We start from the raw sequence: 15,971 nt of genomic DNA on the forward strand, positions 1-15,971 counted from the left end.
TGCATGCGGCAAATAAAGCATAGTGAAATATACGGTAGCCGGAAGACTACATTGTAAAGTACAGATAATAAGATCTGCGATTAACGTTTTAACCTATGGGCTAAAACATTAAAAAGGTATAGTACATAATTATCTAGAAGGATAATTATTTATTTTACAGAAAATACAAGTTCTTTTCCGCAAAAGTACAGAACCTTATCCAAACACACGGACGGTTTCTCCTCGGGAGAAAACCGTCGCTCGGTCCTTGAGGTGGACGCCGTCGGCCCGCCGCTAGGCTGGCCTCCGGCCATCGGCGTGAGGCCGCAGCGAGGTGCAGGCCAAGTCGATAGGAGCCTCCTGGCCGCTGGCGCGGGGGCCGCCTGCCACCGGCGCGAGGCCGCGGGCATGGGGGCCACTGGCGCGTGCTGCCTGGCCGCGTGGTCTTGAGAAGGCCGACCGCCGCCGCCTAGAAGCAGGGCGCTAGCCGCGGGAGCACCGGACGTTGGGGTGCTGTTGTGGGCTGGGGCCCGCCAGCTTGGGCTGGTCGGCCATGGGGGCTTTCGGCGCGAGGTCGCGGGGGCCGCCGGCTACAGCGAAAGGCCCACAGGTACGGGGCCAAGCGGGCACAGCGTCGCGTGCGTGGATATCGCCGCCGCGTGCCGGGTCATCAGCGATAGCGATCTCCAGCGAAAACTTCGCTCGAGACGCAGCCAATTTGGCACAACTGCGATGTCAACGGCAAGGTGCATACGCTACTGCTACCGCAAGCATGGCGTGCAGGCAGGGCACCAGTTGGTGGCAAGGGGACGGAGTGTGCCGAACAACAGATTGATTGCGACTTCCCATCGAGGTAAGAATATCATAAATTGATGAAAATTAAATTGCATCTTACAGTGCTTTGATGCAATCGGGACAGAAACCATCAATTTTCTTTTGGTTCTGTTGGTCGATGAAGCCACGGAAGAAGCAAATCAAGATAATCCGTGAGTGCTATTGTCAAGCGTCTCATGGTCGAACTCTGCACTTCCATTCTCCAGTGAAGAACGCTTCTTGTTCTTGGCTAGAACTGCCTTCGCGCCTTCCCGCTGGTCGTACAGACCTCTGTTATTCTTCTTGTTCGTAGAGCAAAAGTGCTGATAACGTGTTAAAAGTGAATGTAAATGAACAAGATTTGGGAGAACTGTTTCTTTCATTGATCTCTGAAATATATTTATACAAGTGAAGGGGTGTCACGAAGGGACACGACTGTTCTCCAAAGGACATGCCCTTTGGAGTAAAACTAACTGTCTAATCCTATCCACTAATCTTGTAATTGATGGATGAGATCACTTCATGAATAGGTGTCTGTTCATGGCGTCGTTGATGAAATCACCGAAGGGGTGTCTGTTGAGAGACACCGTTTCGTAACACAGCTTAAGTGTGATAGAAATAGACCACGTCATGAGGCCTGTACAAATGAGTCTCCATGCCCTTCGCATACTTCCTTATATTATTGTTCAAATGCGCAGGCTCATCTTGTTATTGAATTCACATACACCTGCATCATTAATTAATCCTGAAGAAACACCCCTAAAAAGATCTTGCCACTGGGTAAGTGACACTACTGTGTCATAATTAGTCAACCAAGCATGCCAAAATTTGTATTTTAAAATTGTTTACCTACGAATTTCATATTTGTTCAGTCTGAACCACATTACCAGCAGCAGTGTGCCACGCTCATAGGCAGCTGTTCAGTGACAGATGCTGTCAATGTGAGCTCATGCACATTTTTTCAATTACAACTCCTAAAATTATACCCACCAAAATAACTGTACTAATATTGTCATGCCTTTTTGCATCATCGTCTGCTAAATCGCTTCGCATCTTTTTTCCAGGAAATAGTGATAGATGAGAATTTGGAAACTACCACAGCTACACAGGATGGCAAGGACAGTTCACCTGCAGCATCGCCACAGCGCAAACCCAACAGGTTCCATTGAAGACTGGGGCGCTCGAGGGCGCGCCCTTTCCACTAATGTAATATATCCATCTTGTCTACCTTGACAAACCTCAGCATATACACTTACCGGCGCGTGCGAAGGCGCGCGAACTTCACTAGTTTGTAAAGAGAGGGAAAACGGGGAGAAGAGGAAGTCACCTCACCGTCGCCGGCAGCCTCTGCCGGCGTTGAGGGCGTGGCGCTGCCGCGCGTGGCCGCCGGCGAGCGATGCGAGTGGCCAGTGGGCTACCGGGCTCCTGGCTAGGCCAGGAGGCGAGCGATCCTGATGCGTCGACATATTGGGCTGGGCTGCATCCAGTCATTAAGACAGGGCCTAAGGGAAGCGGGCCAGGCCTATTCCTGCCAGGGATATTCCTTCCATTATTCGGTGATTGTGATTCCCTCCAATCATTTCTTCTCTCACCCCGCTCAAGAAATGATCCACGTCGCAGTCCGTCCGTAAAAAATGTGGCATTTCGAGAGAAAATGAAGTGCAATCAACGGATCTCAAGTTCTGACTTTTGAGCTACTGCTCGAATCACAGCACAAAAGTCGGGGCGTCAACTCAACTCCTGCTGGCTGCTGCAAGAACAAGAAGGCAGCAATGGCGTGGTGAAACACTGAAACGTTTCGTTCCCTTTGTGACGAAGGAAGTTTCACAGGAATGGCACGGAAATTTTATAGAGATCATTTCAATTTTTACAGAAGAACCAAGAACATCAGAACAAATGTAGCAATCCAATCCCGCTTGATTCATTCAGTTGTAGATTTGCGCCAACAGTCAACCCTCTAAGTTTACATGCCTCTGCACTGCAAAGACGACGCCGGCAGCAATGGCACCGCGGGATGCCGTGCCGTCGACGACGACCAAATGGAGCCATCCCGCTTGCACTGCGAGCTATAGCTACTAGCCTACTACGAGGATCTATCTGGCCGCGCGAGCCCCGCGCGCGGCGGCGAGCTCCGCGGCGAGCGCCTGGACCTGGGCCTGGTAGGCGCGCGCGAGCTCCAGCGCCTCCACCTCGGCGTCGCCGAGCTGCACGCACAGCCGTTCCTCGGCCTCCTCCGCCGTCTCGGCGCGCTGCCGCGCCGCGCCCAGCTCCAGCCGCAGGGCCGCCACCTCCTGCTCCAGCTCCGAGTTCCTCCGCCGCAGGAGCTCCGCCTCGTCCACTAGAGAACCGGCGGCGGCGGCGCTCTTCTTCTTGTTGACACCCGCCGCCGAAGACGGTGCCGCAGTGTCGATGGAGATGGACGGCGCCATCTACACCGATTGGATTTGGATGGGATGGAGTGCGATCGGGCTGAAGGAGAGAGAGAGAGAGAGAGAGAGAAGAGAGAGAGAGAGAGAGCTTGGCTTGGGGAAGGACGAGAGGTTGCAGCCGCCGCGCCCGCGCGTCGGTTGGTTTTTTTTGGTTGCTCTGCTGCTCTGCTGATGTGGCCTTGTGCTGGTGTATCTCGCTGCGAAGGGGGACAGGTTATTTATCGGTGGGGTGAGGGCCGAGAAGGCGTCCAGGTGCAGTGCACCGGGGGGTGTGAGTGTGTGAGGACGGGAGCGCTGACGCGGGAGGCATCAGCAGTGACCCCATCGGCGGACGTTGACCTGTGAGGTGAGAAGCTTCGCGAGGCCGAACCGCCGGCCAGCCGCCATGGATGGCTCGTCGCCGCTCAGCGGTGGCTGTGGCGACTGGCGAGCAGCCGAGCACCACCGGTGGTCGAGCAGTGGATTCGGCAGCACGTCGCCGCTTCGGCGCGCGTGGACGGTTTTGAAGATGCTCTGCCCACGGGCCCACGCCACAAGCTGCTCGACACTTCTCGCCAACCCTTTGGGTTTCCAATTTTGGTCGCATGCAATGTAAGGGTGCGTTTAGTTCGCGAAATGAAAATTCTTGATGTTACATCGGATATTTTAGGATGTTGGAGGGGTTTCTAGATACTAATAAAAAAATTAATTATATAGCTCGTCTGAAAACTGCGAGACAAATTTATTAAGCCTAATTAATCCATCATTAGTGCATGTTAGTACTGTAGCACTTATGGCTAATCATGGACTAATTAGTCTTAAAACATTCATCTCGTGATTTTCAACCAAACTGTGCAATTAGTTTTTTTTCGTCTATATTTAATACTCCATGCATGTACCGCAAGATTCGATGTGATAATTTAGGGTGAAAAATTTTTAGAACTAAACCAGACCTAATTAGCAGTAGCAGTACGAAGCTGGTTGGCATAGCATCATTGTTGTATAGTGACTAGTGAGTGATCGGTTACGACGACGATGGCTTATCGTCTCTCACCCAAAAAAAAAAAATCGTATTGTTCAGTCAGCCAACAGTATTTTTCTCTCACAACAAAACAGCATCAGTGAGTTCAAATCAGCCTAGAAACCAACCAGCGAACAGGCCGTATAAATCGTACTTTTTCAGCCAACGAACGATATTTTTCTCTGACAACAAATCAGCCAACAGTACTTTTAGCCATGGCTTATCAGCAAAGCGAACAGGCAAATACTAAAATAAATCTAAAAAATAGGCTTGAAACACTTGTTTTATGAAAACCAGTCTACTTAGGCATATCGTCTAGCCTTGTATATCTAAATTCATAATAAAAGTTACTCCTTCCATTATAAATTATAAGATATTTTGATTTTTCTAGATACATTGTTTCTACTATATTTTTAGACATATTGTATACCTAAGTGTATAACAAAGGTCATAAATCTAAAAAAGTTAAGACGTCTTATAATTTGGAACGAAAAAAATAAGTATTTAGAAAAAAAATATTATAATTTGGAACGAAGAGAGTATATTTTATAGTGATTTCAACTCCTTCCGATATCACTATTGTAGCACCATTACCACTATACAATGAAATCGTTTTACTCTCTCATCGCTAATACGCTAGGCGCCTGTTCGGCTGAACAAGTGCACAGTGGATTTCGGTTGTTTTTGGATAATTTAATAGTGTTTTGTGAGAGAGAATAAGCTGAAATAAGCTGAAAAGTAAATCTTTAGAGGGCATCAACGGCTCTAGGACTACGATCTTGAAGCTGTTGTCCTACGAGCATCGAATCCAACCCTTTCGTCCCCGTACTCCATCCTCTCTCTCTCCTTTTACGCGTTTTGACTACCTCGTGCTACCCTAGCCTCCAGACACGCCCTGTTCAGAACTGTTGGCTTGTTCGTTGTTGGTTCATGAAAAAATATTGCTGGCTAGTTTGTATGAGAGAAAAATACTATTTCTGGCTGAAAACACTGTTCATGTGAACAGTGCACGTGTGAGAAGGCTGGCCAGCACCAGCCAGCCAACCGCTCCATCCGAACAGGCGGTAGAGGACATTGTACACACTTCGACTCCATCATGCTACCTAGCTGCCCAGCCCATCAGGCTAACCCCAATGCTACATCGTGTCATGTAGACTCAAGGGGGTGTTTAGTTTCTCCACCTAAACATTAGTAGTTGTCCCATCATATGTTTAACATATACATAGAGTATTAAATATAGACTAATTACAAAACTAATTATACAGTTTGCGACTAATTTACGAGACGGATCTTTTAAGCCTAATTAGTCCATGATTCGACAATGCGATGCTACAGTAAACATGTGCTAATGACGGATTAATTATGCTTAATAAATTCGTCTCCTGAAGTACAGACGGATTCTATAATTTATTTTTTTATTAGTATCCAAACACACTATGCAATATCTTTACGTGACAATCCTAAATTTTAGCCACCGAATCCAAACAACCCCTAACACGTCTACACTCTCCACGTCACATCAGTGGTAGTCTCGCAGAATGTTGGAATAGCCTGCAGAGCTGCCGACCGCCTCATCTGACAAAAAACTCAAGCAACCAGTGGAACGAGCGTTGTAGCGAACCACACCTCTGGCACGCACATAACAACCACAAGGGCGGGGAGGGGGAAAGCAATAAGGTGAAGAGAAAAAGCTGCAAAACTAATGCACGGTGGAACTCAAAAATAAAATAGCTTCTTATGTTACTTGTATTGTGATGAGACTGTTTTCCTCACCCTCTCCTCGTCTACGTGGACTACAACTTTAGTTGAGGTCGACAAAACTATTGGATCGCGTTTGTCGTTCCCCTAGAGGCCTTTGTGGCCGCCACGACAGACATAGGTCTCGTTCGGCTTACCCCGATTTTTTTTAGCTGGAAAAGTATTTTTCTCTCATAATATTTCAGCAAAAATAGTATTTTTAGTCAATTTCAGTCAAGATTCAGCAAGCCGAAAAGAGCCATTGAGGGCATGTTTGCTTCCTAGCTTGCAAAACTTGCCTGAGCCAACCATCCATCCCAAGCGTTCATTTTTTAGCACCTGGGTTGGATCAACCTGCTTGGACGCAACCCCTCACACTCTTACAAATTGATCAATCACCAACGTATTTATCATCGCCGATATCATTAAAAACGATGATGATAGCTATCACCAATAGTTCGTAATAGGAACCGTTGGTGATGAGAGTATCACCGCCGGTTCGTAAGAACGTCCGGGTCGATAACTATCACCGCCGCTTTGTTTTACCAACCGACAGTGATAGTCCATCATCACAGCCGGTTTGCACCACCAGTCGGTGGTGATTATGTACTCCTCATCACTGCCGCCTAGCCATATGAACCAGCGGTGAAGACATTTTCACCGTCAGCTCGTTGTATGATACGACGGTGATAACCATGCTGTAGTATAAATAAATTCATAACTTTTTCAAATAAAGTTAGATGAAAACAAACTTTATATCAAAGTTGTAGATCTCGACACAATCAACAACTTTGTAGTTAATGACTTTTTCATTTGAAACCATATACGGTCCCAGAATTCTGTTTGAAGCGCTCAAATTTTGAAATTCACTTTTTTTCAAATTGTACAAACGACTCTAGATGGAAAAATAACCAAAACCTAAGTTGTAGATCTCGATGAGATATACAACTTTATAGTTGACAACTATTTCATTAGAAATCATTTATAGTATCAAATTTGTATCTGAAGTTTTAAAATTTAAAAAAACCAAAATTTTCAAACAACCTCGGATGGAAAATCGACCAAAACCAAAGTAGTAGATCTCAATGAGAAGAACAACTTTGTAGTTGATGAGTTTTTCATTTAAAATCATTTGAGGTTCCAAAAGTCTAGTTGAAGTTTTGACGTTTTGAAATTCAAATTTGTTAAACAACCTCTGATAACTAAACAACTAAAATCAAAGTTGTAGATCTCGATTACAATTATAAATTTGTAGTTTATGATTTTTTTATCTGAAACCATTTAGGGTCCTAAATATTTATTTTAAATCCTGAAAAGTGAATACTAGAGGAATAGATATACTATATAGACACAAGTGACTTAGGGGTGAAGTGGTTAAAGGAGAGTGGTTAGAGGAGCAAATGCCACATGTCTCAAGTTTGAATCATGGAAAATAGCGTAGCGCGGAGTTGGAGCTGGAGCAGCTTCCTGATACCATGAAGTTAGAGTTAGTGATTGAAACAATTTTTTTTGCTATTTTTTGGCCTGTTTTTGAAAATTTTGAAAATTCAAATCACCGTCGGCTGGTAATACGAACCGACTGTAATAAGCTATTATCATCGCCGATTGCAAACCGCCGATGATAAGAATGTCATCACCACTGACAGCTTATTGTCGAGACCGAAAAGCGCTAACGATGGACTTTACGAGTCGCTTGTGATTGGTCAATCTGTAGCAGTGTCATGCCAGGACGTGAACCAAATAGGTTCTGACTTTTTGTGGCTGGTGGAGAAACATCCCTCCCATAAATAATCTAACTGACAATTCTTAGATGCCAGACGAATCCCCTGTCAGGGCAGGAGCAATGCAAGCATACACTCAGCCTGTTTCGATTCGTGGATTATTATTGCTGACTGGTTTGATGTAAGAGAAAAATATTATTCTGGCTGAAAATTTACGATCAGACGAACCAGAGGACTATCGTTGGCTTCAACAAAAAATTCCTCTTTGTCAGGGCTATCCATTTTTGGTGGGTGCTCCAATCTTTAGGGAGTGTTTGATTGCTCCTTCTAAATTTTAGTCGCTGTCCTATCGGATGTTTGGACACATGTATATAGTATTAAATATAGATTAATTACAAAACTAATTACATAGTTTGTGACTAATTTACGAGACGAATCTTTTAAGCCCAATTAGTTTATGATTTGAAAACGTAGTGCTACAGTAAACATGTGTTAATGATGGATTAATTAAGCTTAATAAATTCACCTCGTGGAGTACAAATAGATTCTGTAATTTGTTTTTTATTAGTATCCAAACACCCCATGCGACATCCTCACTGACATTTTCTAAATTTTAGTCACGGAATCCACACATACCCTTAGTCAGATGAGGCAGCTGTTCGGCCTGTTCGTTAGTTGGTTTCTGAACTGGTTTAAACTGGCTTGATGCTAGTTCGTTGTGAGAGTAAAACACTGTTGAGTGACTGTTTTGAGCTGGCTGAAACTTACCAGCGAACTGGTTGTCTCTACAGGTTACTCTGCTCCTCCGCGAAACCACTGATGCCTGTGACATGAAGATTTGAGCCTACATGGGAGGTTAGGGCTACTAGCTAGCATGGTGCGTTGAGGAAAACCTCACTAACTGCGGACTCGACACTTTGCCTATAAAAGCCGAACTTAAGAGTAGATGTCAGCTTAAGGGCGCGTTTAGTTCAAAAAAATTTTTGGTTTTTTTTTTTTGTCTATCACATCGAATTTTTGAATATATGCATGGAGCATTAAATATAGATAAAAAAAACTAATTGCACAGTTGGGTGAGAAATCACGAGACGAAACTTTCGAACCTAATTAGTCTATAATTAGACACTAATTACCAAATACAAACGAAAGTGCTACGGTAGCCAAACTCAAAAAATTTCGCGGACTAAACGTGCCCTAACACACTCCACAACATTTAACTTTTCCAAAGGGAGAAGGAAGATACCAGCACGAGCATATTTTCCTTCTCGACTCCAGTTTAACCCGAGCCATTGATCTCAATATCCAACGGCCAGGCAGCCAGTCAGGAACGAGCACGGTGAATGGTGCGGGGACGCGAGACGCGAGACGCGAGGCGCACGCCGCGCCACGGCGAGCCACTCCACTCCACTCCCACTCGCACCGGCACGGCGGCGACATGCTCCCGCTCCTCTCTCCTCCGCGCCCTGCGCCGCCGCCAGGCCGGCCGTCATCCTCCCAGTTGTGCCCTCTCCCTCCCCTTCTCCTCCCTTCTTCCTCTTGCCCTCTCGCTCGTGTGCGTGACGCGCGGCGTGTCGTCGTCGTAGTGGCGCAGGGGCTCGGGAACAACACGGGCGACTACGCGCGGCTCGCCGCGGCGCTGCGGGACGACCACGGCCCACCCGCAGCCGTCGTGGTGCGGGTCACCCGCCCTGACTGGCTCCGCAACGCCGCGGGCCTCGCCGACGCCAGCTACTGGCGGGGCACCCTCCGCCCGCGCCCCGTGCTCGACTGGTGAGTGCTGACCCCCCCCCCCCCCCCCCCCCCCCCCCCCCCCCCCCCCCCCCCCCCCCACACACACACACACACACCGCCGGCGCTGCGGTGCTCAGCCGACCCGGTCAGCGTCGCGGCCGGCGTTTCACCAAACACCTTGCCTGCATTGCGCTGCAGGTACCTGAAGAGGGTGATGACGCGGTGTCTGAGGCGAGGGAGCTATGCGCACCAGGTTTGTCTTCCTCCTCCAGTCCTAGAACAAATCTAGAAATGCTAACGTTCCATTGGTGGTTACTATGTAATTAATTGCTTGCGATTGCAAGAAAGCAAATTAGTGTGTGTCTGTGTGATGTGTTCATGCCTGTCTGGATGAAGGTTTTGGTATATAGGATATGCTGTCCAAGCCCACAAATTGTTTACTGAAATTTAGCTGCTAACAATGCAAGTGCTAAGCTGCTGAACAACATGAAGTTAAGAAGACTCTTCTTAATTCTGAACCCTTTGCTACTTGCAGGTGGGAAGATATCATTGATAGGGCATTCAGCTGGGGGCTGGCTCGCGCGCGTGTACATGTCGGAGTTTGAGGCTTCCGACATAAGTTTACTGCTCACCCTTGGCACTCCTCACTTGTATGGTTTCTTTTCACACGCTTGTTGTGTGCTTGTACTTACAGTCTGATGGTGGTCATCCTTTCCTTTTCCTCAATCATGTTTGAAGTGAACTAGTCTATGATTAATGGCTTAATGTTTATGCTAGTGTTTCTTATAAAAAAATGGGTGTGGTTCTTATCTTGTGCATAGGAAACTGAAGAAAGTTGACTTTACTACTTCCTGTTTGTACGATTGGTAGACAGTATGCTAGGTTAAAGATCTCCCAACCATCTTTCTCCCATTTATACCTCTGCAGCTATACACATTCTAGCTGTAAATGAAACTGTTGAATGTTAGTAACTCCTGCAAGGCTAGAATTACCACTCGATATCATGTTAGAAATATTGAAAAGCATAGTTTCGAAATCAAATGCACAACATACCTTTGTTTTATTTGAGTTTGACCTCTTTCGCCTTAATTTTCTCTAATCATTAGGTCTCCTCCAAAAGGTGTACCTGGGGTAATTGATCAGACTAGAGGACTACTGAACTACATCGAGAAGAATTGTGCTCCAGCAGTTTATACGCCAGAATTAAGATATGTGTGCATTGCTGGAAGGTACCTTTCTTCAGGCTAGGATTTCAGGGTCTTGCTGCTTCCACATTGATTCACTATTAAACTTTTTTTTTGGGTTTGGATTACATTAAGTTACCCTGAGGATGCATAATTGCTGAAGCAAACCTAGTATTATGTTCGGGAATGCTGGTGTTATCAGTGTTAACTTCATCAAAGAAAGATAATTTAAAAGTCAAGCTGGCAGATTTTTTAGGTTGGCTAAACTTCTCAATTCGTCCTGAAGTTTAGTCCCCATAGAATATACATTTTTCTGAGTTTGATGTTTTAATAAATGAGATAGGTGCAGTGGTGTTATCTGCGTTAACTTCATCAAAGAAAGAGGATTTAAAAAGTCAAGCTGGCAGATTTTTTTGGTTGGCTAAACTTGTCAATTCGTCCTGAAGTTTAGTCCCCATAGAACATGCATTTTTCTGATTTTGATGTTTTAACAAATGAAACAGCTGCAGATTCCAGCATGTCCTTCTATTATGAACACATAAGTTCATGTATCATACCATCTTTATTGTATCGCAGGTACATTCAAGGTGCTCCTCTTCTGGGGAACTCCGCAGTTGCTTCTGATGAGATCCTTGCAGTTGACACTCTTTCAGAAGGAGGTGAGGCTGTTATTGTCAGTACCAATGAAAAATCTACTCCATCAAGTGTCACATGGAGAGCCCAGTTCGTCGGGCAAGGGTACAAACAGGTATAAAACTGCAAAACATTTTATTTTCTGAGGGGAGGCAGGATTTTATGGTTCAGCTGAGATAGTTTGCCAATCGATTGCGAAACAAAACCATTTGACATCAAATTCACAACTATAGGTTTGTGGCCGTGAAATGGCAGCGCATCTGGAGGGAGCACTGAACATAAGCTTTGATGGTGTGTACCACTCTCCGGTAGGCTCTGATGATGAAGAAAGGCCCTGGTATGGCTCTCCGGCAATCCTCAAGCAGTGGGTGCATCACCTTCTCAGCTGAGATGGCATACAAGAGCTAGCTGCCGGTCCAGCAACTGGAAGGGTGCCCTACATTTGAGATGCCACCAGGCCCACCAAAGGGGAACTTTTTCTCGGCCTGAAATTGGAGGGCATGATATAGCAACGTAAATCCTGAAGGGGGCAATTGTGTGTTGTCAGCTTCTGTAGACAATTTAACCGGAGGTCAGCTTCTGTAGATAATTTAACCTGAGGTCATTTTGTCCAAAATATATTGGACGTGGTATATTTCACTCTTTTGTCAATGCAGCGTATTGCATCGGTCTATATGTCCTGAGGATAATTCAATTCCTCTGTTAACCAAAAGCTCTCAAAAGAACAAAGAAATATTTTGTAAGCAACAGAACTAGAAAGAAATATTGTGTAGAACTCGCAGAGTCAATAATATAGTCATCTGCAGCCGGTCTGTTTATCCAGGCATCCAGCGATGACAACAGAGTGCCAGCACAGCCACAGCCCACAGAGCACATCAGCGCATAAGTACAAGCTTATAACAGGCTGCAAACTGAGTATAACTCTAAAGAACGCAATGCCACGCATGGGAACATAACGCTAGATCACGAATCAAAGATAGTGATGAACGTGGACTTAGAAGATTTGCCATTAGCAGACTAAACATTTCCCACATCAATGTGCACGCCGGTGCCCTCACAGGATGGTAAGAGCAACAGAAACACTGGGAATCCTTTTTACATGCATCACACCCCAAACCCACTGCTGAACAAAGTCTGAAGTCTTAACGATTTTGGCTTAACTAACTAGTGGGACCTAGACTTAACATGGATCACAAAAGAGGCCATCCAAATAAAGTCGTAGACTAAAGCGCTATCGCTGGCTCCATGGACTGCTTCTAGTTCTTCAAAAAGTGAGGGCGCAGCAGCTTCATGATCTCCAGCATTCCAATCCTGTCCCTCCCACCAAACAAGCTTTTGAGTGTGGCATCACAGTTGATCTCCGTTTTCTTGGCTGGGTCCTGCAAACCATGAAGAGCTTTCCTTTAGTTCAGGGCACAAAACTGTTCGATGCAGACATCTATAGTATAACACGGCAGCCAGTGTAAGCAAGTCACAGAGTACTCTGCAAACCAACAAAGAAGCGAAGGGGCTAACAGGCCATACTATAATTTATTTTTTCTGTGGCAAGTAGAAGTAACACAGAGGAATTGCTACAAAAATGCTCCATCAATACACAAACACAGGTCATATAGCCCAACCTTGCCTTCAGGATCATATATCAGAAAAACAGAGTACAATATTAAGTCAAATAGACATCTACAGCGTACTTTAGAAGGCGCATCTGAACATACAAAATGCATTATACCTGTCACATAATGATACTGCAAGAAGAACATTATGACCTCGGAACACACCTCCACAATGCACTCAAACTTGAGTGTCCAGATGTTAAGAAAAATGTGACTGTCACTTAACTTAATACACCCCCCCCCCCCCCCCCCCCCCAAAAAAAAAAAAGAATCAATTGCAGCGCAGCACAGTTTGTTATTTGTCAAAGCACACACAAATACACCTCAACAAATCATGAGGCATACTAACCACAAATCATGAGGCATACTAACGAAGTTGAACTGATTGTACCAAAGGAACATCATATGAATCATGAACGGTAATTGACTATTCACATTCACCACAAACACAAACTAGAGACCAGACTCGCTGAGATCACCAATGCTTCTGACTTACCACTAGAAAGGATAACCTCAACCTTTTAGAACTTTTTAGTGTTGCCCCAACACAGTGGAATAAAAAAGCAAAAACGGGGTACAGAATGGTGATCAACTTTGCCAAATACGTCATCACTAGGCGCACTGGACTTCCCTTTCCAAAACCCCAACCTTGCCAATAGTTTGGGTAGCACAGGCGAAACCCTAACCTAACCCCACCGAAATAGATTTCCTCACCCCAAAATCACAATCCAACCTACTATAATACAACGAAACAATATTAGTTTCGACAAGCAAGTGCACCCAGATTAAACAAGAGCCTTTTACCTGTGTGCCATTAAAAAAGTTTGTAATTACACACAAGCCATTAAAAAAGTTGACCGCACACAGGTGCCACTACTCTAAACTTCTTTGCCTTACAAGCCATTCCGTCCTTGTTCTGTTTGTTTTCGCCGTTTGGTAGCCCTTACAGGTGGACCAGCCAGTGAACTTGTCCATGTTGCCCTTGGGCGGTGGAGACCGTGCTGACTAAGATTGACCGCACTGGATAGCTGGCCACGTCGTTGCGTGCCGAAGTAGCGACGCCGGACCTACTCCGCCTCCACACGCCGAGCTCGCGCACGCCGCCTCTGCGGTCCATACCAGCGACTCAGCTACGTGACTTCCCTACTCGGCCTCCATGCTGCAGACCGTCTCTACTGACTACTGCTGCTACTATGCATGTGCTACATTCCCTCTCCCTCAGGAAGCAAAGAGAATTGTTGTAGGTAAGTTCAATCCCGTTGTTCTTCATGCACAAATTCAACAAGAAAGATGTAGCTAACGTTGAGACCTAGCTTATGTGAAATTTTCAGTTCTTTTAAGCCCAGTAGATTGTATGCTGTGCACATTGGAAGTTTGCTCTGTCGCAGAGATAGATTCAGTTTTAGTTCCTGGCCCTATTCAGAGACCTTATATATATATATATATATATATATATATATATATACTCAGATACATAGACTGTTTATTTAATCCTAACCCATTCAGGCCCCGTTCGGCTTGCTGAAACTAGCTGAAAAACACTGTTCTGGCTGAATTGTTGTGAGAGAAAAACACTGTTCCGGCTGAAAAAACAAGCCGGTTTCTGGGTAAGCTGAACGGGGCCTTGGTATCTTTTGGATCTCAGTTCACTCAATGAACATAAATCAATAAAAAAAATCCCAAGTCCAGACCAATTGATTTCCAGATTTTCCTTTCTAGAATCCACATAATCATCCGAGAGAAAGGTGGTTGGCCAGAGCCGGATCCTGATAAATATGCCTAAGGAGATCAGATTATTGGCCCCATGGACATCACCACATGAGAAGAAAAGTATACAAGATCAATATTTGTTACGAAGCTTAGTTAAAGGTCAGAGCATTCGAGCCTAACTCATACTCAAATTAACTAAAATCATAACACACATATATATCATTACATGTACTCAAATTAACTAAAGCACCATCAGATAGCCTCTTCTTCATGAGGGCATGCTTGTCTTTTCTCCCATCCGTTAGCCACAGTTAGCGCTGCATTTGGACAGAATGACCTGTAAGGCAAAGAAGTTTAGGGCGGTGGCACCTGTCTACGGTCAACTTTTTAATACCTTATGTGTAATTATAAACTTTTTTAATGGCACACAGGTAAAAGGCTAATTAAACAACGCAGTCAAAAGCGAGAGGCTCTAGACCCGACCGACAGGACACAGGAGGGGCGAGCGGATGGTTAGAGTGACGCACTACCTGGAGGCCGTGGGCCTTGATGTGGGCCCAGATGAGCTTCATGGCGTCGGAGCGTGCGACCTCGGGCGCGCCGCCGGCGAACCTGCTGAACTCATCGGACACCGGCATCGGCTTCCTGATCCCGGTCAGCGCCCTCGGCTCCGTGGACGCCGCCTTGGTCCGCTTCTTGGTCGCCACCGCCGCCGACGCCGCGCCTGCCTTCTTGGCCCCCGCCGCCGCGCCCGCCGCCGGGGACATCAGGAAGAGAGACCCGCGGAAAACCCTCGCTACCGCCGCCATCTCCGTTGGGTCGTCCTCGAACGCTGGTCCCGAGGATTGGATGGAGGGGAGGGGAGGGGAGGGGAGGGAGGCGAGGAGGGTTTTGGGGAGATTTAGGGTTACGGATTCGAGCGGCCTCCCCCGTCCCCCCTAATACCCTTTTGTATTTGGGCCCTGAGTGGGAGACCAAGGAAGACGAACGGAAGGAGAACCAGGGTTTTTACATCTAGGACCTTGTGCCTCTTTGGATTTAGCACTAGCACTAATTTGTTTCTGCAAATGGGTGTCTGCAAGTGGGTCCCTGTACTCCGTAGATGGTGATACGAGCAACGGTAAAGCACTGACCAGCGGCAAATTAGGAGGGGTTTTATGGAATTTATCACGCGAGTTTGAACAAATATTCCACTTTTCGAACAACAAACATAAAATGTTACTCACTTCAGGCCTGTTCTGAAGAGCTCCAAAAAAAAAATGAAGCTGCAGCTACGTGCAGATTGAGGCTGATTGGTCAAAGCTATCTTTTCTTAGTTTGAAGCTCAAAACACAGATTCAAAACACAGATTTACACCCTGTTCGTTTGTTGGTTTCAGCCACGCTTATTCAACCAGCCAACAGTGTTTTCCTCTCACAACAAAC

The 15,971-nt window shown here is 45.9% G+C and overlaps 2 protein-coding genes and 1 pseudogene across 2 annotated transcripts; 1 reads left to right on the forward strand and 2 right to left on the reverse strand.

The window, feature by feature from the left end:
* Window positions 1–2,691: 2,691 nt before the first annotated feature.
* Window positions 2,692–3,404, reverse strand: LOC136471014 (protein RESPONSE TO LOW SULFUR 1-like). The gene has a single exon (XM_066468746.1). The coding sequence runs from the start codon at window positions 3,219–3,221 to the stop codon at window positions 2,886–2,888; it is 336 nt and encodes a 111-aa protein (XP_066324843.1). The 5' UTR covers window positions 3,222–3,404; the 3' UTR covers window positions 2,692–2,885.
* Window positions 3,405–9,068: 5,664 nt separating this feature from the next.
* Window positions 9,069–12,050, forward strand: LOC136475594 (uncharacterized; annotated as a pseudogene).
* A 136-nt stretch (window positions 12,051–12,186) lies between these two features.
* Window positions 12,187–15,476, reverse strand: LOC136475595 (protein TRI1-like). The gene is made up of 2 exons (XM_066473114.1): window positions 15,078–15,476; window positions 12,187–12,606 (listed from the first exon to the last, which is right to left on the reverse strand). The coding sequence occupies exons 1-2, from the start codon at window positions 15,354–15,356 to the stop codon at window positions 12,484–12,486; spliced, it is 402 nt and encodes a 133-aa protein (XP_066329211.1). The 5' UTR covers window positions 15,357–15,476; the 3' UTR covers window positions 12,187–12,483.
* Between the last annotated feature and the right edge of the window lie 495 nt (window positions 15,477–15,971).

Source organism: Miscanthus floridulus, chromosome 8 (genome assembly GCF_019320115.1).
Source record: "Miscanthus floridulus cultivar M001 chromosome 8, ASM1932011v1, whole genome shotgun sequence".
NCBI lineage: Eukaryota > Viridiplantae > Streptophyta > Magnoliopsida > Poales > Poaceae > Miscanthus > Miscanthus floridulus.

Bases quoted from the DNA above. Each gene is read 5' to 3' on its own strand.
- LOC136471014 (XM_066468746.1), bottom strand. From the start codon at position 3,221: ATGGCGCCGTCCATCTCCATCGACACTGCGGCACCGTCTTCGGCGGCG.
- LOC136475595 (XM_066473114.1), bottom strand. From the start codon at position 15,356: ATGGCGGCGGTAGCGAGGGTTTTCCGCGGGTCTCTCTTCCTGATGTCC. The intron at 12,607-15,077 runs GTAGTGCGTCAC...CATGGTTTGCAG, and splicing joins TCAAGGCCCACGGCCTCCAG to GACCCAGCCAAGAAAACGGA.